At 36.2% G+C, this 27,886-nt stretch overlaps 1 protein-coding gene across 7 annotated transcripts in view; it reads left to right on the top strand.

Moving 5' to 3' along the window:
- Positions 1–27,886, top strand: part of NFIB (nuclear factor I B) — a 436,652-nt gene that overhangs the window by 373,265 nt on the left and 35,501 nt on the right. For all 7 annotated transcript variants that reach the window (XM_088019179.1, XM_088019178.1, XM_028107279.2 and 4 more), the window contains exons 5-7: positions 4,282–4,402; positions 7,969–8,087; positions 27,555–27,689. In XM_088019179.1, coding sequence (XP_087875305.1) covers positions 4,282–4,402; positions 7,969–8,087; positions 27,555–27,689 — 375 coding nt within the window. The remainder of the gene's footprint in view (positions 1–4,281; positions 4,403–7,968; positions 8,088–27,554; positions 27,690–27,886) is intronic.

Genomic DNA, 27,886 nt, shown 5'->3' with positions numbered 1-27,886 from the left:
TACAGTTATGAGACATTATAACATTATTTGTTTAAATTTGTCTTTTCCTAAATTTCATGCTATATTTCCTCCTTCTCATGAGAAGGACCGAAGAGGCATCTGTTAGAAAATACTATGGCTCAGTTGGTTGGGCGACTGCCTTCGGCTCAGGTCATGATCCTGGAGTCTCGGGATCGAGTACCGCATCGGGCTCCCTGCTCAGCAGGGAGTCTGCTTCTCCCTCTGACCCTCTTCCCTCTCGTGCTCTCTATCTCTCATTCTCTCTCTCAAATAAATAAATAAAATCTTTAAAAAAAAAAAGAAAATACTATCAGTTCCTCATTATAGGTAACATCATGCTAGATGCTATAGATGGGCAGCCACCTAGAACTTTTAAAAGCCCAGAGTGATATTTTGAAAAATCTGAATTTACACATAAATATTTAAAAGACAGCTTTCCAGAACAGTGCAAAAGTGAGGTAGGTTTAATATACTTTACTCATTCTTTTTAAACTGATACCTTAAGGTTTTTAAGTTATCTGTTACAACACACATTACTGATCTGTAATTAGTATATTACCTATATTCATTCATTAATTTATTCAGCATTTATTTTCTACTCTGTATGTAAATAGGTGTCCCTGAAATGCTTGAGAAGTTATTCTCCTAAGTGTTTTAATATATCCACATCATAATCTTATTTACACAGTTGAACTTCGTTGTTTATGAAATACGGGTTTGCAAAGTAAGCAGAAACTTCAGCACGACCCTTATGCTGTATATCACAAATTCTGACTTCTTGAGGGTTTACAGTATGTTAATGGTTTCTGGCCTCCAGGGTTTGACTATCAAATGACCTGCTAATGTGTCTGTTGACTTTAGCTAATGAAGCTCCTCAGTTTTAGGATAGTGATCTTTCTGTTGAATGATATTATCTCCATTTTGAAAGTTGATTTAGGATCAGCTTTTGGAGTGAGAAGAACAATAAGAGAGATTAAGGGTTGGCCTCTAACCCTTAGAATCTGAGGTTCTTTGGAGCTTCATTTCTAAGAGGATATTGGCAGCCTCTTAAACATGATTTGCAGCTTTCAGACTTTGCAGCTCTCCAGGAGAGGTGCTAACGCTGATCTTTGCATCTGATGTAAGTTCTTCCAGAGGCTTTTAAACAGGAATATCAGCTTCAGACTTGCCATGCTCACATACTCTCTTTATTATTAAATACATTTAGTGAGTGCTCCTTTAGAATTTGGCCAGGTTTATTATTAATCTACTCTTCTTCTTGTACTCTCCCCTTTAATGTCCGAAGGCACATTACATTTTTGCAATGCTCACGTATAAATCTGTGGATAAATTATTTTGATTGCTGTCCTGATAGTCTGTAATAATCCTTCGGCAAGAGAATTTAGAAAAACAAAATTTCCAAAGATTTTTTTTATTATTTTACTATAAATTTCTTCTAGTATGTTTATGGCCAAGCAATCTGTGTTGACTCTTAAGCCATATGTATGAAAGAGAAACTACAGATCTTTGCTTAAATGTTGCATGAGCTTCATAAATTGCAAGTACTTTACATAAGTTATAACCTGTAAGTTTCCTGTTAGTAATTCAGGTCTTTGAATTGTATCCATTACTGTTGCAGAAGGTTGGACAGATTACTGACATCTCCCCCCCCAGTCCCTCAAATGCCTCCTTCTAGCACATACCCTGCTTTCCAATGTTACATAGAACATGGTTCTAATAATAGACTTGAAAGCATGTGGTTACTGTGGGATTTCTTACCTTGCTTTTTTTTTTTAAACCTCCGGTGTACCTCAAGCCACAACAAACAGTTACATTTTAGCTGCCCAAAGAATTCAAGCCATTTGGCATAGTTACCCATTGAATACAAATATTTTCTGTCTTATTAAAATGAAGTTAAAGTACATTATATAAAAAGAATAATTTAATAGAAGGCATAAACTCCAGAAGTTTGGAGCTGAGACTAATCTTGTATATATTGATTTAATTTTTAATAGGGGAAGAGAGAGATTCATTGTATATTCTTTGATTACTTCTCTGCAATAACACATGTGCTTCCTAATCATACTTTCTTAAAAATATTTTAAGTAAATCTTGACCGACCTGCTATTGACATACAATTCAGCTGACAGCGAACACATGTAGTGAACACATCAAAATTCTGGGGAAGAAAAATTCCCTGAAAATCTGCAGTCCTTTTGGAATCGTGTATTCAGTTTGAAGCAGTTGGAAGAGAGGAAAATTAAGTAGACTGTATGTTCTTAGAGTGAATCACAAGGGCTCTAGAGTTTTGTTGCCATAGCCCCAGGACACACTTTCTCTCATTAGAGCTTTTGAAGGCCGGATAAAAAAAGGTAAAGCAAGACACTAATTCTTCAGCACTGTCCTTTGACACCAACCTGCCTGGTCTCTCCTTGCATATTATCTCTGCCCGAGATATTGCTCTTGTAGAAACCCCTTTTGAGAATGACCTCCCCTTAAGATCTTACTCATTCTCCAAAGTCCAGTGCAAGCTCTGGGTTCTCCAGAGAGTTCTTGGATCATTCAAGCCTGTATTGGGTTCTTCTTCCCATGAAATCCCATAGCATTTATTGGTGCTGTCATTCACTTGGGCTGTTCCATTATAATCAGCATTATGCTGATATTTCTATTTTTTCAGGAGTGTTTTGTTTACCCAGCTTGTTACCCAATCTGTTTTGTTAAGGACAGGAACTATCTTAGACTATTTTGTATCCCTTGCAGCACCTGCCAGTAATGGACACAAACAACTTGTTGAAGGAACAGACTTTCAACAAATAGGTTCATTTATAACTCTTTGTCTGCTTTTAGCATGGTTTGAACTGTTCACCCTTTGCTAACCACTCCAGGCTGCCAGGGAAGAGATGTGGGGAAGAAATCAAGGAGAGACGGATCTCACGTTTGGTGAATAACCGTTATGCAGTAGGCACGATGCTGGGCTTTTATCACTCCTTATTACTCCTTATCTTATTTCATCTTCAAAATAATCATACGGGGTAGGTGACTGGTATTCTCATTTTGTAGCTTGGGAAACTCAGGCACATAGCTCAGAAGCGGCAGAGAGAGTTCAAACTATAAATGGCTACCTCCCAAGACTCTACCCCTTCTAATACAACATGCTGCCTCACGAATCTATTCAAGATGTCCAGAAACAATTTTTTTAAATTTGAATAGATGTAAACCATTATACAAAAACCAAAACTTTTACATACAAGAATCTCAGTTCATACTATATCAGCAGAGTCAAAAAGATTTCTTGATTTACAAAATAATACTTTAAAGTATAAAACTCCATGAGTACATTTTATTTTTATTTTTTAATAAATTATTTATTTTTAATTTTTTTTTCATGAATACATTATAAGTGATTGTTATAAAGTTGGGCATACAAACTTTTTTTTTTAAAATCATGACTATTGAGTAAAGCCACACTTAACTATTCATATATTGAACTTGAATATGTATTTGGGGAAAACAAAAACTTGGCTCTTACTTCACATCTGTCAACTTTACTTGTGTACCTGTCCTAATATAAGAATTCGTTATACCAAAAACTAATGATGATACATGGTGATTAACATAACAATAAAAAAAAAAAAGAATTCGTTATACCAAGTAATTATTCATATGATTTCTAATGTGTTTTACCATGTTAATATTCTAATTTCATTAACAGCGATTTGGTTTTTGAGAACCAACTTAGAGGGCACCTGGGTGGCTCAGTCGGTTAAGTATCTGCCTTCGGCTCAGGTCATGATCCCAGGGTCCTAGGATTGAGCCCTTCGTTGGGCTCCCTGCTTGGGGTGGGGGTGGGGGGGTCCTGCTTCTCCCTCTCCCCACCCCCCGCTCATGCTCTCTCTCTCAAATAAATAAAATCTTAAAAAAAAAAAAAGAACCAACTTAATACAAAGCACCTTGTTTGGTGCTGAGCAATAGGAAACATGTCGTTTCCTCTGACGCATCTATAGACTAGTGTGGTGACAGATGTAGTAAAAACTAATACAAAGGAGTGAGTGAAGAAGGTTGGAGAGTGGGAATAGGGGAAGCGGTAACCAGTGATTATAGTCTGAGTGCCTCAAGTTTCCAGACTTGAACACTGGCGTCCTGAGGAGGTCTCCAAGTCGTACCCTGGTGGACGGTTGGTATTAGAGTCTCAGGGTAAAGAGAGTTTGCCCAGAGGCGTGGAACATATCAGATTATTACATTGAAATAGAGATGACCAGTGTAAAAGTCATTCCTGATGTTTCTTTCTGTTTTATTCCTCAGCGCCCATAACCCAGGGAACTGGAGTCAACTTCCCAATTGGAGAAATCCCGAGCCAACCCTACTATCATGACATGAACTCGGGGGTCAATCTTCAGAGGTCACTGTCTTCTCCACCAAGCAGGTAACTGAAAGAGGAATTGCACTTGTTCTCAGTCTATAAGCAGCTGGGTAGAGAGGTAGATACGCAGATAGGTAGGCCGATAAAGCGATCGGGGAAACAAAGCCAAGAGTTCAAGAATTTTTGCTGATTCTACATAAATTTTTACTCTTACCTGGTTAAATTTATTTTATTTGAAAATTAAATGGAATTGTTCAAAACATTAAAAACATCTTTTGGGTGGGACAAGGGAATTATATTCCCTTCATATAAAATATGAATATGATTTTATTCTTTTCTATGAAATATTAGAATTCTACAAGTTCACTAAATCTTTTAGTGACTTAAAAGCAGTGTTGTCATGGCAGAGAGCCCTTGTCTATAGATTGATCCATCCTGGTAATTTCTACCCTAACATCACATCCAAGCTGGGTATAGTAAAACGTGCAAAATAAAATGTGTCATCTACTTAACCTTAAAAGTAAAGGTCTTATTCTAGGCCACACTTTGCTAATGTCCTCAGTGAGTCGGTATTTTTTTAATAATTTAGTTGATTCTTAGTCACCAATGAAAGCATTACCTGCTCTGAGATTTGGTTTGACCAGCCTTTGAGGGGGAGAGCTACAGTGAGGTTACTGTACTTTTTAGTTCCCTGTTAACATTCTCACTTTTCTCTCTTGACTTTCTGATTGTAACTTTGAATCCCACAGAAGTTTAAAAAGAGGTTTTCTATTTAAATGAGGGATAAATAGCTTGGAAAGTTGTTTGCGCAGGATTTAATAATGATATGTTCCACTGTCATTGGGTGCTAGAAGAGGACTGAGTTACTGAGAACTAAGATGAATAAATATTATAGCTTTATTGGGTTTTTTTTTAAGCTGGATCTTCAGTACATGAAGATCCATCTCATTTTCAGAGCATTACATATACCCATGATCAAAGGTAAGAGTGTACATGAATTGCAGAGCAAAACATTGCATTTTATAATATCCATTTTTTTTAAGAATAAAAGAATATCTGGGTAATTATTTTCCTATCCTCTTCCCAATAATGAAAGTCAATTGCATTTGAATTAATTTTGGGGCTGTGCACTTTTTATGTTTATTAACTAAGTTCAATTTTATATCATTTATGGTCAAACTGTGTCTTCATATAGTCAAGTTACATAGCAAAGTAATTTGGTTTATTGTCACTCAGATTGTCTATGACATGGTTGGGTCTTAAAAATGCTTTAGTTTTTCTAAATTTGAAATATGAATAGTAGGTTTCTATTTGGTCTGATGGATCAGTATGTTGTCAACACAGATCTTTCTTCATAGTCATTTGGTTTCAGATGTTATGCCATTAGAAGGTTTCAAAAACATTTCTCTATTATTTCCTTATGAAAAACTTTTCTCTCTCAGTTTAAGTCTTCCGTACATATTTACTACTGATTCACAGCTGAGAGAATTAGATTAAAGGAGAGTTTAAAAAAACCATGCATTCTAACTTTGGATACCATAGGAATAAATTAAAGGACTATTATTTACTCCCATTGTGGTTTCTCATGGATAAAAACTGCTATCTTCTACATCATGTTAATACCCTGGGAGTTGTGAGTCAAATATTAATCACAAGTACCTCTGTGAATACGTACCCATGCTTCTAGGATTCCAGATGTATACAGGCTTCTAGGATTTGGAAACAGTGCGGCAAAAAGAACACGGTCTTGGAAGTCAGAAGTCCTTACTTTGTGGCAGACTGCTTCCACTAACATGCCCTGGGAATTCACTGAATTTCTCCGAATTTGTATCCCCACTTGTAAGAAAAGGGAGGACTGATTTACGGATAGGACTTAGGAAGTCAGTTCCAACTCTGAAATCCTATGACGTATTTATTATCACTGCACAAAATTAATTCAGAAGATATCTCTCTTTGATTTTTACCTGTAGAGATTTACATAAGGTTTTTCTTTTTTTTTTAATTTAAGGAAAAGAATCCATTTTCATAGTCATAATTGACTGTTTAATAGGGTATTGATGAGAATATATGTAGGAGTATATCATGCAAGATGGCCTATGCCATGACATAGCTTTTAATTTTTATTTATTTATTTATTTATTTTTGAGCACATGGATGGGAGGGTGGGCGGTTTGGGGAGGGAGAGAGAGAATCTTAAGCAGGCTATATGTCCAGCACAGAGCTCAACACAGAGCTTGATCCCACAACCTTGAGATCATGACCTGAGCCGAAATCAAGAGTCAGACACTTAACCAACTGAGCCACCCAGGTGCCCCCATGACATAGCTTTTTAATCTCTGCCCTAAATATTCACTTTTCTTAATAACTGGGTTGAGCCATGTTTTCTTTATTAATTGTTTTATTTATCTGTTTGTTTGTTTGTTTATTTATTTATTGAGAGAATCTTAAGCAGGCTCCACACCCAGCATGGAGCCAAATGCAAGGCTCAGTCTCACGACCCTAAGATCATGGCCTGAGCCAAAATCAGAAGTCGGACTCAACCAACTGAGCCATCCAGGCGTCCCTAAATGTATTATTCTAAAAGTATACTGTTTTGGGGCGCCTGGATGGCTCGGTCATTAAGCATCTGCCTTTGGCTCAGGTCATGATCCCAGGGTCCTGGTATCAAACCCTGCATCGGGCTCCCTGCTCGTCAGGAAGCCTGCTTCTCCCTCTCCCACTCCCCCTGCTTGTGTTCCCTCTCTCGCTGTGTCTCTCTCTGTCAAATAAATAAATAAAATCTTTAAAAAAAATAAAAGTATACTGTTTGTTTGAATTTGGCAATGACCTATTTTCTTGAGAATAAAAGATCATAACCTAATTTTTTAGAAAAAATATAAAGAAGAATATATGAAATAATTTAAAATCAATAAAGTCCTACAAAAATTTTTATATTATTAATTATATGGTTACTAATAATAATTACTACTTAATAAGTATCTTCTAAATGCCAGCCACTTAACTAAGAGCTTTACATTTAATCCTCTCAACCACTCCTCTTTGAACTAGGTTTTATTATTTCCATTTTACAAATGATTAAACTGAGTTTAGAAAGGTTAAGGAGCTTACTCTTAAGAAATAGTGAGTGGACTAGTCAAGATTTGCTACTAGGCTGGTTCCACTCCAAAGCTCATGTTCTACGGACTCCTTCGCCTTATGTTTGAATTAGTATGAAAGAATTACATTGGTATGGCAAGCGCTATGCTAATATATATTATTAGCATTGATAGTAATGATAAGAGTCGGGTGCAATCTTAATAATTTTAAAGTTAGTACACATATCACACCAAAAATTCACTTTTTACTACAGAAGTTTCTTTGGAAACACATTTCAAAAGGTAAATATAATAAGCACCCTATCGTTAGGCAGGTACAGGTATAAGTGTAATAAATGACATATACAACTAGAAGTGTTTGCTACTTCTTTTGAAGTCTGGAATACTCTCCATTATTTCAGAAATGATTCTGAGATGCTATTACTTGTGTTTTTGGAAATTTTCGTACTAAGAATCTTCTCAAATTATATACTTTCACCTGCTACACACCCCCTTAGACATCCCATTAATGCAACTGTTGTCATATTTTAACAGCAAAAGACCCAAAACTATATCCATAGATGAAAATATGGAACCAAGTCCTACAGGAGACTTCTATCCGTCTCCGAATTCACCAGCTGCTGGAAGCCGAACATGGCACGAAAGAGATCAAGGTAAGTGATGACCTGATTCCTCTGGGGACATCAGACTAAGATGTCAGCTTGTTTCAGAAGTTTCCTTTAGTCAAAATTTCATCATTGAGTCAATATGGGTGATATTTTCTTCCTAAAATGATTGCAGTAAAATTATTTTGAAGATACTGCATTAGTCACGTGTCATCAAAGTTATAAAAATCCCTTATTTCCCGTGTTGGGCTTTTTCTCCCAGACAGAATAATGTTTTAGAACCCCCAATCGTGCATGTGACCGATTATGGTTTGTCTGCATTTGTTGACCGGATTGCAGCCAAATTGCAGGGTCTGAGTCCATTAGATCAGTCTGCTACTCTGTATGGGGTGTTTCAGGGAGGAGCCACACTTCCAGCAGGTTGCAGGGGATAGTTACTGACTATTCCCATTTAAAGGAAGTCATAATTCCCTTTGGAAGTAGGTACAGCATAAACAATAAATTCAAGTGTAATATAACAAACTTCGTGTCTGAGTCAATCTGGTTGTTCCTTCTAGATGAAACTGTAGGGCAGCTTCGGGTGAAAAATATAACTTTATAGGTATTGTTTGGCTCTCTAAATTCAGACTTAGCTCTTTTTCATTCTTAAAGTCTTGTCGGGTCAAATATATTTCATCAGACATCCTCATGCCTTTTCGCCGCAACTAGCGAGAGATTAGTGAGCATGGAAATAAAAAGAATTAACTAACTGCAATGTCTTGTTGGTATGTATGTGTGCAAATACGATTTATATCAACAGCACAAAAAATAATTGAAAATTGTCTTTTAAGTCAAATTTTACAGTTTACTAAAAATGTAAAAAGAAAAATCTCTTTACCAGTGGTTTTTAGCCCATGACTCGAGTGTATGTTTCTGAGGCTGAGTAGCTGTATACTAGGTTATTTCAGGAAGCAAACAACTGAAGCATAGGCAGTTCAAATCAAAATCAGTTCCTTATTCAGGACTTATTTGCTGTTGCACATTTGAAACAGGGCGCCTGGGTGCAGGGGGCATCGGGTGACTCAGTTGGTTAAGCAGCTGACTCCAGATCTCAGCTCAGGTCTTGATCTCAGGGTGGTGAGTTGAAGCCCCATGTTATGGGCTCCATGCTGGGTGTAGCACCTACTTAAAAAATATATATATATATTTCACTAGAAAAAAAAGTAGTGAAAAATCTTCATGGAGGCATTGGACTTTGAGTCAGGTGGGTCTCCTTTAGCCTGTTGAGGTTTTTAACTGGTAAAGAAGGGAGCAGAGTAGTCAGAGAGAAGACCATAGCCAAACGCTGTGTGAGTAAGATTCAGAATGATGTGTTGTACTGTGTGGCTGGACACTGTATAGAAGGAAGTAAGGAGAGGTGATGGGTCATTTTGCGGAAGAATCTGAAAATCAGCTGGAGAATTTTGGCTCTGAGATGGCCCCCCACCCCCGCACTCCCCCACCCCCCCACCCCCCAGGCCTTCCAAATCTATTCTTCAAACAGTACATAAAATGTCTATAAAACATAATAACGTGGTATTACTCTTTTGCTTAAATCTTTCAGTAACTTGCCACTCCTCTTAGGTGAAAATCAGAATCCTCTCATGAGGGGCACTCCCCTTTCCTTGCTGTTGTTTCTTGCACTTTAGCTTGCTGTTTTGTTAATATTTGGGAAGACAAAACCCAAGACCTTCCTCTCAGACACGCCCTCTGGGATTCTCGTCTTCTAGCTCTTCATCTCGCAAATTTGGGGGCTTCTTTCAAGCCCCAGCCTACAATGATTAATTCCAATCTAAGTTCGGTCTTCCTATTTTCCTCTTCTGACCCCCAGTAGTGTTCCTTCATTGTTCTCATAATAAATAGTTACGTACTTGTTTGTGGGATTCATTGTTTAAATCCATCTGCTCTGTGAGGGCAGGGACCTTATGGATTTGGGCTATTATGTAACCAGCACCCTGGTGCATAGTAGGGACACACAAGATATTTGTTAGATAAATGAAATATTGATAGGCAGAATATCAGTCTCATTAGTGAAAGCAAGAACTTTCACCAGACTTGCAGAAATAAGAATAAAAACCAAACCCTTGACCCTTTCTGTTTTACTGCTTGTTTAACTGGTATTGTCAGTTTGTTTTAAACAAAGCCATATTTTCCTCTTGAGAAAATTATTCTGGAAAAGATTCTAATGGTAATAATACATTGTGAATGTGTGGGAATGGGTGTGTTGTTGAGAAGTGTAGGTGTTCTTTATTATAGAGAGTGTCACTTTGTAAAAATTGATTCCTCTTTCAGCCTATTGAATAAAGGCAATCTGAAATCATATTATAAAACATTTTTGAAAAGTAGAAGGGAAACTGTCATTCTTTCTCTTTGTAAAATCGTTGTATTGTCTTGGTGATTTTCTTTTGTCAAGATGACTAGAATTATTGGAGAAGTCTGTGAGGGCATATTTTATTAAGAGTAAGGAAGAATGATCCATTCTCAAGTGTGCTTAAAAAAAAAACTCTGTCACTTTAATTCTGAAGACCCTGAAGACTTTGTAATGTGCACAATAAGCTATTGTGGGAAGAAGTCTTGAACTACAATAAAAAAAATGAGGGCAGTACAGCACTATCTTTATAAATTTGCTAAGCCAGATGCAGTCCTTTTGTTCTTAGAAAATTGCTTTTTTTAAAATTTGCAAAATAAAATGCCCCATGGTTGTTCTTGTCCATCTTCAAATGTTCTTCAGACACATTTGGCTGTCACGAAGGGGGTATCCTAAAGGGCATATTGAGTACCACTCGATATTTGTAATGGATTTAGTACATGTCTTATACTTGTTTCTCCCACAAAGCCCTGCATTAATTGGTAACCAATAACTACTTATTGGTTAATTAAAATATGCTTGTGTTTATAATTGGCAGAGGTGTTCAAAATGTACCATTAATTATTTTCTGGGAATGCCTTATTCTGGTAGTGTTAACTTTGCATTAAAATCTACTCTTGCCATAGCCCTTAGCAGCACTGATTTTTAAAATAGAAGAATCAAAGATAGCAAAATTATGGACAATATATGGCATTCTACTTTCCCTCATAATCTGGAGCACCAACATAAGCCACTGAGATTTTTCTTCCAACTAGGCCAAAATAAAGGATATAAGATATCCAATTTAATATACTCACTTTGTTTTAAAAAACATTTAGGCAAATTTTTAACACAAAATCTAGGTTCATGTAATGACAAATATTTATGTACCTTTTAGTAGTTTAATGGAAAAAGTATCTTTATTTTAGGGTATTATAAACATAATTAGTTATATTTGTATGTTCGTTTTTTTCCCCCACAACACAGAAAAGTTATGATGTCCTATAAAAGAATTATAATTTTTAGTTTTGCAGAATAGAGACATGAACATTTTAAGACTGAGCATTATGTAATAGTGTTAAACATTTGGTAGGAATCTATATAATTCACTTAACATTTCTCCTGATGTATAGTGAGGAAAATTAAATTTATCAGCATCTGGATTATGTAATACTCATATTTTTATTTGTGTTGTTTTACACATAGAGAAGGGAAGGAAAAAAGAAAACTGGCTACTAACAAAGGGCTGTATAGCCACTGTTACATTCCTTTCTTAGATTTTAGAATATTTTTTCCTCTTTAATCTCTTCTATGAATTTCCTAGTCTTAAACTTTCTGACTGCTTCTACCTCTATTGAAAACTTTGGCTTTTTTGGATACGGTGTTCTACCATTTTCAATTTTAATGGTTAAATCAATAGAACCAGATGAGCTAATCAGTGTGCATGCTAACAACTTCCTTTATTCCAGTACCACAGAAAAAATACCATCTGAGACCTTGCGTACCTTAATTCTTTTCCCCCTGAGTCAATTCAGAGACTCGATTCCTAGTTGATGTATTTTTCTTGAAATCATTAGAGTGCTTCTTTGTAACTTCTGAAAAAAGAGGAAAAACAAGAGCTAGGTCTTGGTTTTTCCTCCAACTCCAGTTACTTTCATGGGACTAGATCTTGTTGTACGTTAATGCCTAAGAATTTAACAGACTGACAAATAGTATGCTTGTAATGCTTTATCAATATCAGTATCTTCCACTGCTGATTCATCTAAGCCTCATCTAAGACTCCTGAAACTCTATTTAGTAGACACTTATGATACAGTAAATACATTTGTAATATACAGCTGGGCTTTCTAAGTGGAAAATTTAACAGCTTCACAGTCTGATGAGTATTTAAACGACTTGTAATCTTAGTTTTATAAAATGTAAATTCGAAAAGACTTGTATGCAGTAAAATGTTATTAATTCCTACACATTTAGGATTTGGGGTAATTGGACTCAATTAACATTTATCAAATGCCTATTATTTGCCAGGAAGTTTTCTAGGCACTGGGCACATAAATATGAATAAATTAAATTTCCAGGCCTTGACCTGCTGAGCAGAAAAATAATTTTTTACTATTTATGAAAAAAGGTTCTTCACAGAGAATAAATCATGTAAGCCAGATGAGGAGGGGATTGTCTCCATGCCTCAGAACTAGCTTACCTTTAAGCACTATGAGAAGTAAATCTTTACGCAAAAAGTCAGTGAATTGGTATGTTAGCACAAACTAGCACTACTTAGTGGATATTGGTATGTAATTACAATTTTAAGGGTAGTTTAAAAATGCATACTGGACTCTCAAGCAATATTTGAGTCATCATGTTCTGGTTGCTGTGAGTACTAGGAAATAACACTGACACTAATTTTAAAAAATTTTTAGAGTTCTGTCACATAAACAAGTCTCTTCAGTTAGTCTTCTGAAATTTTAATAGATTTCTGAGCCCTAGAGATTTCTTTCTAATAATTTTTCAAACGTTCTCGTTAGTAATATAGTTTTAGATGTTGTGCTGAATGTTAGTTTGCACTTTATAGAGTTCTAGGAGGATATAGTGTTAAATAGCCAATGAATTAAACCAAAAATCTCCAGGGAACAGGCTGGAGAATAATAATGCCAGCCCAGCATCATGAGTTCAACCAGGCATAGGAAATAGAGTGATAGAACCAGAATCAGAGACCAGCATTTCTTAGTGTGAATTTAAGGAATGTTAATAAGCACGCTAGATATAAGAACATTCAACTGGGTTTGGAAAATTCTATCTGAACAAAAATGTAAACTTTTTTCATTCATGATTGAATTTGTGGAATGTTTAATGTACTGCTGGGCGCCATCAATGTGACTATCCATGAGTGGATATTGACTGATTTGTGTTTAAGTTTGTGACTTCAGGACCTTTTTTTTTTTTTTTTTTTTATTCAAGAATCTATAGGGAAGAAAGTTCTAGGTTCCAACTTTGGAAAACAGTGCTCTAGCCCAAACTATAGTCCGACAAATGACACAATCTCAAAATGTCTGTAGAAATATGGGAGCTAGGTGAATGAGCAGCTTTTACAAATAGTTGAATAACTACTATCTGGGAGTTATTAACATCAAATGAAGTCCTAGAAAATGGCAAGGCAAATGCTTAGTAATCTTCCTGGAAGAATTTTTAAGCCCCCTTTGGGAACCAGAGAGAACACCAACAATTCCTTACATTCTTAAGGTTTGTATCACAAGGATTAAATGTCAAATGTTCAAATATCAAATTTTGAGCCAGACAAAATCAGAGATACAAGTGATTTTGATGAATAAATGTGAAGAAATGGCTTGAATTTAATGTTGAAGCACAGTTTTTAAGGTTTGTGGGTTTTTTTGGTGTTGTTGTTTAGCCTATTATTGAAAATATCAAAAGTGAACAATTTACAGTTCCTGCCAAACTTTCCATGAACCTCTCCATGTATCATGATACCACTGGAGAGCAAACTCCAAGGATGTCTTTGACATGGTGTATTTCATTTTCTTTAGCTACATCACTGTAGTTGAAAAGTCACAACAGGAGCATCCTTCAAACAGAAAGGAAAACAATAAATTATTGGTGAAAGCTTTCATCAGAATTCCTCACATTGCCTGCTAATTAACAGAAGCTTTCATTCCTTTCATGCATTTTAACCAGGAAGAGCATTTTGGATGGGGCAAACCTGGGTCCATGTTAGAAGGACCAAGACTACTTAGGAGGGGAAAGTTACACTCCTATTTCTGTGCTCCGGAGACTTCATGACTTGAAAATGTAGCATTTTGCAGAAAAACCACAATGGATAATTAGTTTGAAAAAAATAACAGCTTGCTATTTAATGCTGGGTCTCTAGATTGATAGAACACAGCCTAAAATAGGAAAGTGGAAGACCCATAGGAGACAATGTACTTCAGTATAAAAGCATGCCACGCAAAGTTTCTTGGAGTGGTAAAAGATTTTATTTCAAACGCTTTTACACATTGATGTCATGTTTAAAATTTATTTTGAAGTAGGTTAGAAAGCCAGTTTCTTTTGAGTGACTACATGACAAATATCTCACACAGTAGGAGATTGATTTTTCAGAGATAGAACACAGATTATTAGAACATTTAGCAGGATGTGGTTCAGGTTCCTTATTTTATACAGCTAAGCAATCTGAGGATCAGTGAGGGGCTCTCTTGTCCAAAGTGTCCGGATAATGAATAGCAGAGCTGAGGTCTTCTTTTTCAAAGGCTGATTTTTCTCCCCCCGTTATCCTGCAACCCATCTAGAGAAGATATAAACTTACCTATTTAGGGAGAAACGGAGAAATAGGAAAATTTGAATGCTGCTTAACATGTTCTGGCAGATGGACGATTTTTCCATGGAGTTTCATGAGTCTGTTAGATCTTGTGGAACTTAAAATGGGAGTGTAGAGGTGATTTTGTGAGTTTTCAGGGTTCTGGAAGAATTGTCAAAACAAAATTTTGAGATAGTAAAATGTATATCTGCTTTTTAAAAAAAAATCTCTTAATTTTAGTGTCATGATTAGAAGTTTTGAAACTAAAAAAAAATTGAAGCTATGAGTACTTGTGATAGATAATTGTGGAGAAGAGCTTTGGATTGAATGTTTAAGCATAATGTTTTAAAAGCTTTTTTGTTATGGAAAATGTTAAAGCAGAGAGCAAGCATCATAAAGTGAACTTGCATGTGCCCAGCTTTAAACTGTCATCAACATTTTGCCGATCTTATTGCATTTACTGTCTCTCAGTTTTTTGAAGTTTGCTTAAAAGTAAATCCCAGACATTATGTCATTTTACTTATAAATACTTCTAAGTGTTTCTTATAGAAAATGACTTTTATTTTTAACATAACCCCAAGACTATTATCAATATAACAAACATGACAATAATTCCTTAATACTACCTAATATATATTCCATGTTCAAATTCCCCAGAATATCTCATAGGCTGTTTTGTCTCAGTGAGGATCCCAAATGGTCCATTTACCGTATTTGTATTTTCAGCCTTTTTTTTAAACCTATAATAGTTATAGTAACTATTTTTCTTTATTAACTATTTTTATAGTAACTCCTTTTTGTATGTCATTTATTTGTTGAAGGAACCACAGAAATTCAAAATTTTTGTTCAATGAGTACATATAAATGAGGAAAACCAGATCCCCCTGCCATTTGTGGCTGTCATTTATTGAGCACTTACTACCCTTGAGGGCTGGGTCAAGACTTTGTATTTTGCTTTTCAACCCTATTAAAAAAAAAACATTTTATAGTTCATTAAACTAATCACTACAGTGATTAAGAAATTTGACATAAATCACACAGATGATAAGTAGCAGAGGTAGAACGGGAACACTTAGCTGTAGAACCATACTATACACACTGCCTTCCAAACAAGTCATTGTGATGTGATTTGCAAACTAGTTACAAAACCTCTATTATGTTTTTTCCCCCTAATGTATGAAACTTAAATACAGATAAATGCACAATAGTATCAGAAGGGTTCATGGACTCCAGGGATTCATGAGTGCAGTCCTTGGACTGGACTCACGTTAAGAATCTTATTTCCATTTCATACTGACCTGTTGTTAATAAACAGTCTTAAAGTCTTGAGGCGTCTGGCTGGCTCAGTTGATAAAGCATGTGACTCTTGATCTTGGGATCATGAGTTCAAGCCCCACATTGGGCCTACAGCTTACCTTAAAAAAAAAATAGAAATAGGATAAAGATAAATAAATAATCCTAAAGTCTAGAATATCATATATAAATATATGTGATATATAAATATATAAATGATATGTGATACATATAAATATATGTGATATATAATATATATAAATATGTGATATATGAAAAATATATAATATATAAGTACATATAATAGTTCTGTTTCAATTTTTTGCCTTATGCTTAGAGCACTATAATGGTGACCAGGAAACTCCAGGTACTAGTGTGGCCTTAAACAAACACACTTAATTTCAGTAAATTTTGAATTTTCTCATCTGTAAAATAGCAGAGTTGAATACTAAGGTCCCTTCGTGTCCAAAATTCTAGATTTTAAATTAACTGAATCAAAGAGTTTTTAGGTCTTTAGCTACTTGAGTCTTTAAGCTTTCATTAACATGGCTCTTTTTGAAAATTCAGAAAGTTTTCCAATTCCTAATTTTTTTTTAAATGTTTATTTTCAGTACTCTCTTTGGATAACACAGTAATTGGGCTGTTTATGTCCTTGGAGGCACCATATGTTTTGCCTTATAGCTGAGGAATGTGCAGCTCTTCAAAATACATGTCCTGTCCTGCGCCATCGTGGTACAACAAATGATTGATAGAGATTGAGTTATTATAACAGAACCTTGTTATGGGATCAGTGTCTCCTACTTTGAAAATAAATGACTCAGCCAGACGGCAACATTTATTTTCTCTAAATGACTAGGGATGTAGCAATAGGAGACCATTATCCTGTGACAATATTCTGTTTCATTGACATTATCTCACAAATGTAATTGGTCCATTACTAAATAGAGGTTTTGTTACTGATCAATTTCACGTGATTTCTAAAACCATTAGGATAATAAATATGCCATCATAGTAATTTCATTGACAGAATGTTCTTTTTTTCTTCATTTACATTTGTTAGAGGAAAAATATAGATTTAGGTTGAACTTAAACACTACAATTTATACCAGTTTTGACTACTTTTCCATTAAGAGAAATAGAATATTGTGCCGAGTAATCATATTTGCATTGAGCTGCTGAACTAACGACCTTAACATTTTCGTGATTTTTTTCTCTACCACACTAAACCACATCAAATCATAATTGTTCCTAAGCAATTAGTTTACTACCTCAGTGTAATGATTTTATTTGAAATAAGTTCCAGATCATTTCTAGGACTTTCCTGTAAATCCACTAAAGTAACACATCAGTTAAGTCAACCCTAACCATTACCAGCATGGATAATAACAGCATTAGTAACAACAGAAACCTTGAGATGTCTTGTAACATAAATGTTTCTAAATGCATGGCTTTTCCCCAAATGTTCTCCTCTAAAATCTCATCTGTAATCTTGTTAAATTAGAATTCTTCCAGTATCTTTCTGACTTTTACAGTTAAGGTTACGGTATTGATTTTATTTTATAGTCCATGGCTCTCAGATGCTTAACACTAATAAGCCTCTATAGCCAAGAGGTTTTCCCCAGAGGCATGGTGAATAGCAGCTATTTACCTATGGCAATACCTAATAAGGGACTAAAATATACTCCAAATCCTGCATAATTGTGTGGTGTTTTTCCTCCTTTCAAATGAGGTTTTCTTACATTAGTCAAGACACTTCGTCATTGTCTGTCTGTTAAAATGAAATTGCTTAATGGACAAAAGCATTTTGAAGTATTTTTTAAAAAGCAGTTTTGATTTAGTCAGTATTTATTCTTTTAGCACTGTTCTTCATTATTCAAAGGGTTTTTTTTTTTCTTCTTTTTTTAATGTCTCAGGAAGGTGTTTGTGAGCTTCAAAGGGGTTTGAGCTTTAACTTTGTATTGGGTGTAGGTGTAGCCTGGAGACTTTTTTTTTTTTAATAGAGATGTGATATAGACGTGTAGTAACGCGCAACTTACTCCGCTTGGATTGAAATATACAATAGAGAGAGCCTTAAACTATCACAAATGTTTTAAATTGCTGAAGAATACAGTCATATGCACAAGTGTAGTTAAGATTAAATAACTCAATGATTAAAGTAAGAATTTTCATTTATTTAACATGAAAGCTACCATATTTTCTCCTTTAAAAAAAGAATTGATTTCATTTAAAAAAAAAAAGATTGAAAAATTTAATTGAAGATGCTATCTTATCTCCTCTTAACGTAGCTTGCCGTTTTTCAGAGTTATTTTAGAGTGTGATAAATGTAAATATCTATATATGGAGATACTTTCCTAACATGGCAGCTAATTATTTTTTTGAATCATCTGGCATCATGATGAAACTACTGTAGTGGGATTAAGTCCATATGTCTTGTCATAACATTCAGAGCTTTTTGTTAACTTGGAGTGTGTGGGAAGGACTTATTCACATTTGCCACACAATCATAAAATTTTACATCTAGAAGAGTCTTTAGAAACAGATATTCAGATATTCTCTATTCTTCACTTGTATTCTCAAAAATAACACTGTTTTGCCTTTAGCCAACTAAATAGCAAATGTTACATTTAAGCATTTCATTGTATATTTTTGCAATATCCATTACCTAAGACCAATAAGGCATTTCCTTACTTTAAGAAGGAAATAACTAAGAGGTGCCTGGGTGGCTCAGTCGGTTAAGTGTCTGCCTTCGGCTCAGGTCATGATCCCAGGGTGCTGGGATCGAGCCCCATTTTGGGCTCCCCGCTCAGCGAGAAGTCTGATTCTCCTCTCTCTCTGCCCCTCTCCCCGCTCGTGCTCTTTTTCTCTCTCTCAAATAAATAAATAAAAATCTTAAAAAAAAAATAGAAGAGGAAGGAAATAACAAGTAACATAACACGATCCAACACTGTCCCCCCATTTATAATACTCTGTGGAGCACAGGTAGTATTGCCCCCAAATATATATTTTACCTTTTTTTTTTTAATTGTAACAGTAAAATTACTTATGGGAGTTTTGGAAAAACAAACTGTCAAATATACAAAGAAAATAAAAATCGCCTATGATCCTACTACATAGATTTTTATAATATAACGGCATTTTACCATGTCATTGAATTTCCGCTTTATGATGGCTGCATAATATGCCACCCTTTGCCTAAACTACACACTTTTAAATGTCTACTTTGCTTATGGATGTGTAAGTAGTTGGCAAGGTTTTATATACTAAAGACACAGTCATCATCACCACATGGGGATCCTTGTGCTTAAGTCTGAGTATTGTGTTCCTGTCTAGTTCTACTCCCTGTCCCCAAACTTAGCATACTGCCTGCACCATGTCACCAAGCAGACAGTCAATGAAATTATGTTAAAGGAATAAATACATGCCTACTGTAGAATTACTGAGTTAAACATTGTCCATTTGTAAGGCTATTGACAAATTATTGGTACAGAATCTAGGAGGGTCTCATGAATTTGTATTCCCACTAGCGGTGCCTGGGTGGTTTAACTCCACTGTCATATCCATAATATTTAAATGTAGCACAGGGCTCTAGAAGAAGTATCTATCTATCTATCATCTATCTATCTATCTATCTATCTATCTATCTATCTATCTATCTATCTATTTTTAAGGAGGCTCCACGCCCAGTGTGGAGCCCAATGCAGGGCTTGAACTCATGACCCTGAGATCAAGACCCGAGCTGAGATGAAGAGTCAAGATGTTTAACCGACTGAGCCACCCAAATTCCCCTCTATAAGCAATTTTTAAACATCTCTGCTGAAATAAAGAACAGTGTCTCCATGGCTTTTTGACTCTACCCAAGCACCTCTTTTTTGTCATTTATATTTCATTGAAACCATTGTGCATCACATCACATTCTCCTCCCATGAGCCAGGATAACTCTTTTTTATCGTGGAAAAAAAAAAATGGGGACATGGAGATGGTACCTCCCACGGGGATGGTATAAAGCTTTCAAGGTAAAGGTATAGCCCACAGGCTCTGTGTCCTTTCTTCCGCTCCAGGACACATCCCCTCAAGCCACGTCCCAGCTGGCTCTCCTTTATCTGTAGGTAGAACTTGTTAAGGCAAGGATCTCCTTGGTTCTCCACAGGGAAACAAGAGAAATAAGTACTTCAGGGCTTTGGGCTGGAATCTCCTAGGCTTGATAATTGCAGTATTTTACATAATGTTTATAGGATTATAAATAACCTCTGAACTTCCCTCTCCTCTTCCTGATTTTACCCCCAGGCAAAAACAGAGGAAGAGAATCCTTGGTCTCTGGGAGCATTCAGTTGGCAGATCCCTGTTCCTTGCCTTCTCCTTGTCCTCTGGGCACAGGGCCCAAGCTGTTTCCTTCTCTCAGGACTGACTCGGGATTTATGGTCTGATGTGAAAGTATCAGATTTCCAGCTCCTGAACTGGTCCCACACCCTAGATGTGGTAGCCTCTCATTTATTACAAACAGCGTTATTATTTTATGCAACTAGCTTGTTCCTTTCTCCTGTTGTCTTCTAGCTGCCACCCCAGCATTTTAATGGACAGCAGAGATTCCCACTTAGCTGAAGTTCGGTTTTCACCCCCAGTGTTTTGTGTTGCTTGACAGTTTCAGCGGAGTGGTGGGATGTGTTGACCACCTTTGCCTCATCCAGCAGTGGATTTGGTCTCCCTCTCTGAGGAGATTTCCTGTGTCCTGAGTTTTAGTAAATTTCTAAAACTCTAGAAAAAAAATCTATGAAAAAAGTCTGTTAAAAAAAAAAAAAGGAAGCCTAGAAAGCTATGAGAGGTCTTACCTGGGTAAGACTTGTCAATATAACATAATCTTGTCAAATCTTAGTCATGGGACTATCGAAACTGTTACCACATATGCACTTCTTTGGTCTCTGTCCTGCTCATCACAAAAGGTCAAGGGTAACAGAAGCTTCCCTGTTGCTGTTTTCATTGCACCTTGAGTTTTCTTCTGCAAAAAAAAAAAAAAAAGAATCCTGTAACATCTGCTCAGCAGCTTGATAATGTAAAAAATAAAGAAGGCATTTTTAACAATGATGATGGCTTTTTAAACACTTCATAATAAAACATACCTTAACCTTAAATATTGGAAACCAAGAGAAGCCAGCAAATGATAACTTGTACCTTGAGGATTCATTTGGACTTGTATACAAGCATGGTGTATAAATAAGAAAGACAATTTATGAATATGGAAAGGATTGGACAGTTAAAATATTTTGAGAGAATTTGCTTCTTTGTTAGCTAGATAGACATATGTTTTTCTAAATTATAGGAATGGCACAGTTAATATATTTTAATTTAGTGTTATACCGTGCTGAAATTAATAGCTTCCAGAAATTCAAGAACTCTTGTGTGTTCTTACATAATTGATTCAAAATAAAATAGTTGTAAACCATAAGTGTCATTATAGGGAAGAAGAATAGACATTTTTTTTTTTAAAGAAAATTATGTGTTTTCTATGTAGGTGATAGAAGTTTGATTTGTAACCTCAATCTACTCAAGCATATTGAAAAAGCTAACATATTGCTCTACTCTATGTGAAAAAGGAGCAGGTGACCCAGACAGGCAGGTGTTAAGGTGGCTGTGTGAGCTTGCCCTAGATCACTAGCCGACTTTAGTGAAGTTCTACTAACAGGTGGCTAACTGATTGGAGTGCCATGTGACATTTATCCCGGGAGCGACTTGGATGACAGGCTGCTACAGACTGAGGAAGGGGTCTTTGCTTTGATGAAGAAATTGCCAAAACTCATGTCTCATTAGTGTTTCCTAAGGTTCTTTGGAAGTGAACAACAGTTTAATTAAGGGCTGACGTAAACACGTTTCTGCACACTTTCCCTGCAGCATTTTATCACATTAGAATTGATCAAAATTGTTGCCTTGGGCTGACTTGAACAGATATACATCTGGAGCGCCATTTGTGCAAGCTGCTGATGAGTCGAGTGCATACGCTGTGTTTCACAGCAACGTTCTTCCTTTGTAGATGAAATTACCTTGTTGGGAGATGAGTTGATCTAACTCTTTATTTGCTCAAGGCTTTATCTCTTTGAAGTGATGCTGTGAAATGAATGACACATCAGGGCTTAGGATGTATGTATGTCCCAGTGCCAAAAAAATTATACTATGGCTAGTAAAAATTATGGGATGACTTGATTTTGCAAAATACTTGTTTAAAGCTATGCTTGGATCTAAACGAACCAACTTATATAAGTTGAACTTTTTCCTACATAGTAATCTTTTATTATGTATTTAACTTCACAATTGGTGACTAAAGTCATAGCTAATTGTCCAATTATAAATCTAAACATGGGTATAGACAATGAAGAAGAGCACCATCAGTGTGAACCTTCCTTTGTTTTTTTAAACTAGCCTCGCTGACTTCTGTCATGAAGAAGAATCTTCTCTACAATCCAATGTCACGATTGCAATTAATGAAGTTTTGTATTTGTGTTTGTAATATCTGTCCTCTCTGCTGAGCTGTAAGCATCACCAAGTCAGGGAGCAGGTGGTCTTATTTAACATCTTGAACTTGAGGTTTTGCCGTAGCTTCTCACACTTACTAGAAACTTAGTGACTGATTTTGTTTTCACTTTTTGCTTTACATTCAGTTACTTCTCATCTGGGGGTCTCTGTTCATGCAACCACGCATTTTATGATATACTGACTGGTTATTTTATTCATCTTATATCCCAGTTATCGGTTCACCATCTAGCTGCTTTCACATGCAAGAGATTCTGAGATAAACTGCCTAGACAGCATCTGTTCTACCTCTTCTACTGTGTTTCGATGCAAGATTTTTAAAAATTCTCTTCCTGAGCATGTTCTTCCAGCCTCCGTATGTCTTTGCATCTTTAATAAAATTATCTTCTGTAGGAGATAAGCCATCAGTCAGCTCAAACACACACACACACACACACACACACACATACACACTCACTCACTCACTTACTCTATGGATAGAACAAGTACAAAATAATAATTAAAAAAAAATCCGTCAGATAATATCAGACACAAACACAAGATCATTAAGGAAATCTAGACCTCCACAGTCCCAGGAGGGAATGCTTAAAGAGAAAATAAATCAAGTTGGTTCAGTGGATAAAATACTGTTCCATAGCTGGAATAAGAGGGTAGAAAGACATCATTTTCTAGCCCAAGGGAATGTCATCTGCAAAGAAAGAGTTAGAAGCACATTCCTCCTGGTTCCCTCCTCCTCCAAGAGGCCATAAGTAAATGAATTTAGCTAAAGCTTCAATAAAATGGAACGATAAGGAAAAGAAAATTGTGATACCATCACAGATCTTAATGTGAGGAAGATATTGTCTGAAAGAGAGGATTTCCTTCCTCCTTCTCCTTCCTTCCTCCTGGGAGGAGACTAGACAGGAAATTTTTGATTTAACCAGGTACAAGCGAAAAGCATTGAGTGGAAGCTACAAGAAACAGAAAAAAAATAGAGAGCTTTTGGAAAGCATTTCCCTCCTGAGATCAATTCATTTATAAATTGTTACTTTCCAAATCAAATTTAAATGTCTTTGTCTGATGGCAAGCCCTCACTGACTTTGCTTCTTTCTCATGGACCCCCAGCTACTCCTGCCTCCTTCCCACCCCTAGAAACACGGGCTAATCTTTTCTTATCATCTTGCTTCTCTCGCCAACTTCTTTATTTCATGTATTATTCAACATGTGCATTATTATGTTTGTATTATTATTCAACTTGTTATATATTTATATATTATTCAGCTTTATTATTATTCAACTTATTTTCAACTTAATCTTTTTATGTATTATTCTTCCGGCTTGAGGGACAATACACTGTGAAAAGCATGACATTTGTTTTTTTCCACAGAAAGGTCACTTAAAACCATCTCTCCTATATATTCATTCCTCAAACATTTTTTTTTAATTTCTGTAGCATAGAAGTGCATTAAAAATAGAAACAGTATCATTTTTCAGTTTGGCATGAGGTCTACTAGACTGCAGACATTCAAAATAAAATTAAAATCAAAACAGTATGAGTTTGATTCATGATTAAAATGTAATAGCCAGAAACTCTACCCTTCCTCCTCCTAGATAATTGACATTTTATTTTTATTCTTTCTCCGTTGCAGTGAGTTTTTTTGTTCCTGTGACCATGGTGGGGAGGGGGTCACTTTGTGTCCCCTGCACACTTAGCATATGCCTTGCACAGGCTGGGTACCAGTATATCTTCACTGGCTGTTGGGCTCAAAAATAATTTCATCTAGTGGGAAGACAATGGCGGTCAAGTCCACTTTCTGCACTATCATTCTTTATCTGTTCCTAAAGAAGTAGTTTCAGTATGGAGGGTGGATTCTTATTTATACTGTTATAAGTTCACTTGACTGTTTGAGAAGACAATTTGTGGTCCCTTTTACAACTTGAAGAGTGAATTTTAATTTGTTTCTGCTGTGTTGGCCTCATGTAATTCCTTTGTGTGTTCTGAACAGCGAAGGTACCATTATTATTTGGTGCATGCCTAACGAGAACCCAAATAATAAATGGACCTGTAATAATTACCCAGGAAAGCCAAGTGCATTATTTTGAGTAAGAAAATGCAAAGGCTTCATTTCTCAAAAATGATGTCATCACCCATTTTCTTGAACTTCTGGACAAACACCCTTGATTTATGTATGTGCTCTTTGCAGAAAGTGACTCAGGTGAATCCCTCTACGTTTAATGAAAATTTGGAAGCAGTTACAGTATTTGCAATAGCCTTGATGGAACATCCCCAGAAATGACAGAACTAGAATACCATTATTCTGCTTCCCAAGCTCTGGTCAGATTTCATTGTTTTTCAGTCATGTACAGTAAATGCTCTATTACTCATACAGGGAGTCTTTTTTATTTGACAGACAGAGAAAGAGAGCATGCAAGTGGGGGGAGGGGCAGAGGGCGAAGATCCCCAAGCAGACTCCCCACTGAGCATGGAGCCCAACGAAGGGACTTGATCTCATGACCCTGAGATCATGACCTTACCTGAAACCAAGGGTTGGACACTTAACTAGCTGAGCCACCCAGGCGCCCCTCTATATGGAGTCTTCAGAAACTGATTACACTGGTTAATTTTATTTTGAGATCTGTATTTAAGCACAGGTAGAGCATAAGAGTGTCAATAGATTTATTTTTCTTATAGTTAATTTTAAGTTAAAAATTTGGAATAGAAACATTACTTTATCTGCAAAGTGAGGGATGGAATAAAGGTTCTTTCCACTCCTAAAGACGTAGATGTCTATGATTAGCTTCTAGCAGGCCAAAACCTATATTTGTAGTATTACCTTTTAAAATCACATAGCTCTTAAGTGAAATTAAGTATTATTTTGACATTTTGAAGGTATCTTAGCTGAAATGAACTTTTTTGGTCTGTTTTTAAATGGTCTCAACATTTTTTCTCCTTTTTTGTAGCAGCATTAATTGCTGTGGTTTCGTTAGCAATTTCCTTTCTTCATTTTTTCTTTTCGAGAAAGATACAAGGAAATCGTTCACCAATGCATCAAAGTTCTGATAGGTTAGTGACAGCCAGCTAGTCAGAAATTATAGCTACAAATACACTTGTCATTTTCTGTAGACTGTGATGTCTACTGTTTTAACAGTAGCATATCCATTCTTTAAGTGCCAATGTGCTGAAAACACATATTTAATTTTATTGGATGCTTTTACCAGAGCTTATGTAATTTTTCAAATGGTAAATCATAATGATAACTAGTTTCTTATATTAATAGCACCATAAAATTTTTTTTTTAAAAAACAGCACGTGAGGTCTTTTTCTCTTGTTAAAAAATTAAAAATGAATATTATATATATATATGCATATATATCTAATATGATGAAGTTTTAGGTTTTTAAAAAATAACTTCTTTTTTTTAGAGCTACAAATTGAAATATTCATAAGTGAAATACTGTGCTGTCTGCAATTTGCTTCAAAGTGAAACGGGGGGTGGGGGAGCATAGATGGGGTAAAGGTGAAATAAGGTTGGCTATGAGTTGATAATTGTGGTAGTGTTATCTACCATAGCAATTTTCACACTGTTTTATAATTCCTTTTTAGCACGTGTGTATCCCCTCCCTAGTTTTTAAGTTTTGTAGAGGCTGGGGATGCCTGCGTGGCTCAGTAGGTTAAGCCTCTGCCTTTGCCTCAAGTCATGATCCCAGGGCCCTGGGATCGAGTCCCGCATCGGGCTCCCTGCTCAGTGGGGAGCCTGCTTTTCCCTCTGCCTGCCGCTTCCCCTGCTTGTGTTCTTTCTATCTCTCTGGCAGATAAATAAATAAAATCTTAAAAAAAAAAGTTTTGTAGAGGCTGAAACTTAATCTAGTTCACCATTGTGTCTCCAGCAACTAGTGTAGTGTCTGGCATAAATTCAGCCTTCAAGAAATATTTATGGAAGGATGTATTAATAAATCTGTCTTCTCAAGTGGTCTCCATGATTGCTGTCTCCATTTTGGCTAACTCATGCTCCATGTACTTTCGAGAGGGACGGCCTTAAACTATAAATGTGTGATCATATTTTGCTCATCAATAGCACTCCCCCATCAGGGCAAACATTCAGATATTTATACACATGGCCCCTCATTGTGTGGGTCCTGCCAGCTACTTGCTCCCTCATTCATCTCTGTACTTCACCACTTCACAGACTACTTGTACTACTTGTTTTCTATGCTCCATTCTCCAGAACATTTCCTCTCTCTGGGAGTGTCATCCCCATCCACATTTTAAACATGGCGCCACTGAGGCATCTTCCTTAACCTGGGGAGGCTGAGGTGGTCACTGCCCTTGTGCAGCGAAGCCAGCAAACACCACAACACAACACGCCTGCTTTCAACACGCTTCCTCCCTCTCAACTGTTGACAGCCATTTTCTTCTTATCATTTTCCCCTTCACTGACAGTGAGTATCCCTATAGCAGTTACTTTGTATTTTTCATAACATCCTCACTTTACCTGGCAAATAGAGGAAACCAATAAATATTTGCAGAATGAGCAAATTAAGGAATGTACTTTTTGTTAAACAAGTAATGAGTTTTCCATAGAAGATGTGAAATCAATGATAGACTTACCAGCGTTCCCAAAAGTTGTTTTTCACATTTGCACCAGGTTTTCTTCTGTTTTTTTCCACAGTGTAGTCAGCAGGTCAAAAAGACAAACCCCTGAATCGTATAAATCTAAGAATGAAATGCTGAGGTAAAAACGACCTTGATGTGAACCAAGGCGCCAAGGGAAACATGAGCCTTAGTTTTTCAAAAGTTCAAGATATATTTAGTAGGAGAAATAATTCCGGTGATAATTTTAATAAAGCCTTGGGTTAACTTCAGTGGAGATTGTTTCTGACATATTTCAAATCTCCAACATAACTGGGTCTTTGACCCTCAGTACATATTTTGTAGAAGAGCCCAAGTACAGAAATAATGAAATGTTGGAAAATGAGATCTCTTGTTATATTAACATGAACTTTATAGCTGAAGAAAGTCATAAAGTTTGGGTTCTCCCCTCTTCCTTTGCAGATATGTCTTCTCCGACTACTATGAAGAAGCCCGAAAAGCCACTGTTCAGCTCTACATCTCCACAAGATTCTTCCCCAAGATTGAGCACTTTCCCCCAGCACCATCATCCCGGAATACCTGGAGTTGCACACAGTGGTGAGGAGTTTCAAGCACAGAGGAGAAGCGTCCCTCTTATTTGCAGAGCTCACTCTCAGGGATGGAGCAAGAGTTTTACTTAGAGCTGCAGGGGCCATATTCTCTCAGCCAAAAGAGGGAGGGTCGTGATCCAATCAAATATTTTTTTTCTTACCAATATATGAGAAAAGAGTTCCAAAGCATTCACTTAAATAACA

Source organism: Eumetopias jubatus, unplaced genomic scaffold (genome assembly GCF_037043125.1).
Source record: "Eumetopias jubatus isolate StellerSeaLion01/CBP00866 unplaced genomic scaffold, mEumJub1_p1.0 scaffold_15, whole genome shotgun sequence".
NCBI classification, from domain to species: domain Eukaryota; kingdom Metazoa; phylum Chordata; class Mammalia; order Carnivora; family Otariidae; genus Eumetopias; species Eumetopias jubatus.
Note: the sequence above shows the minus strand (reverse complement) of the source record. Positions and strands in the feature narration are given on the sequence as shown.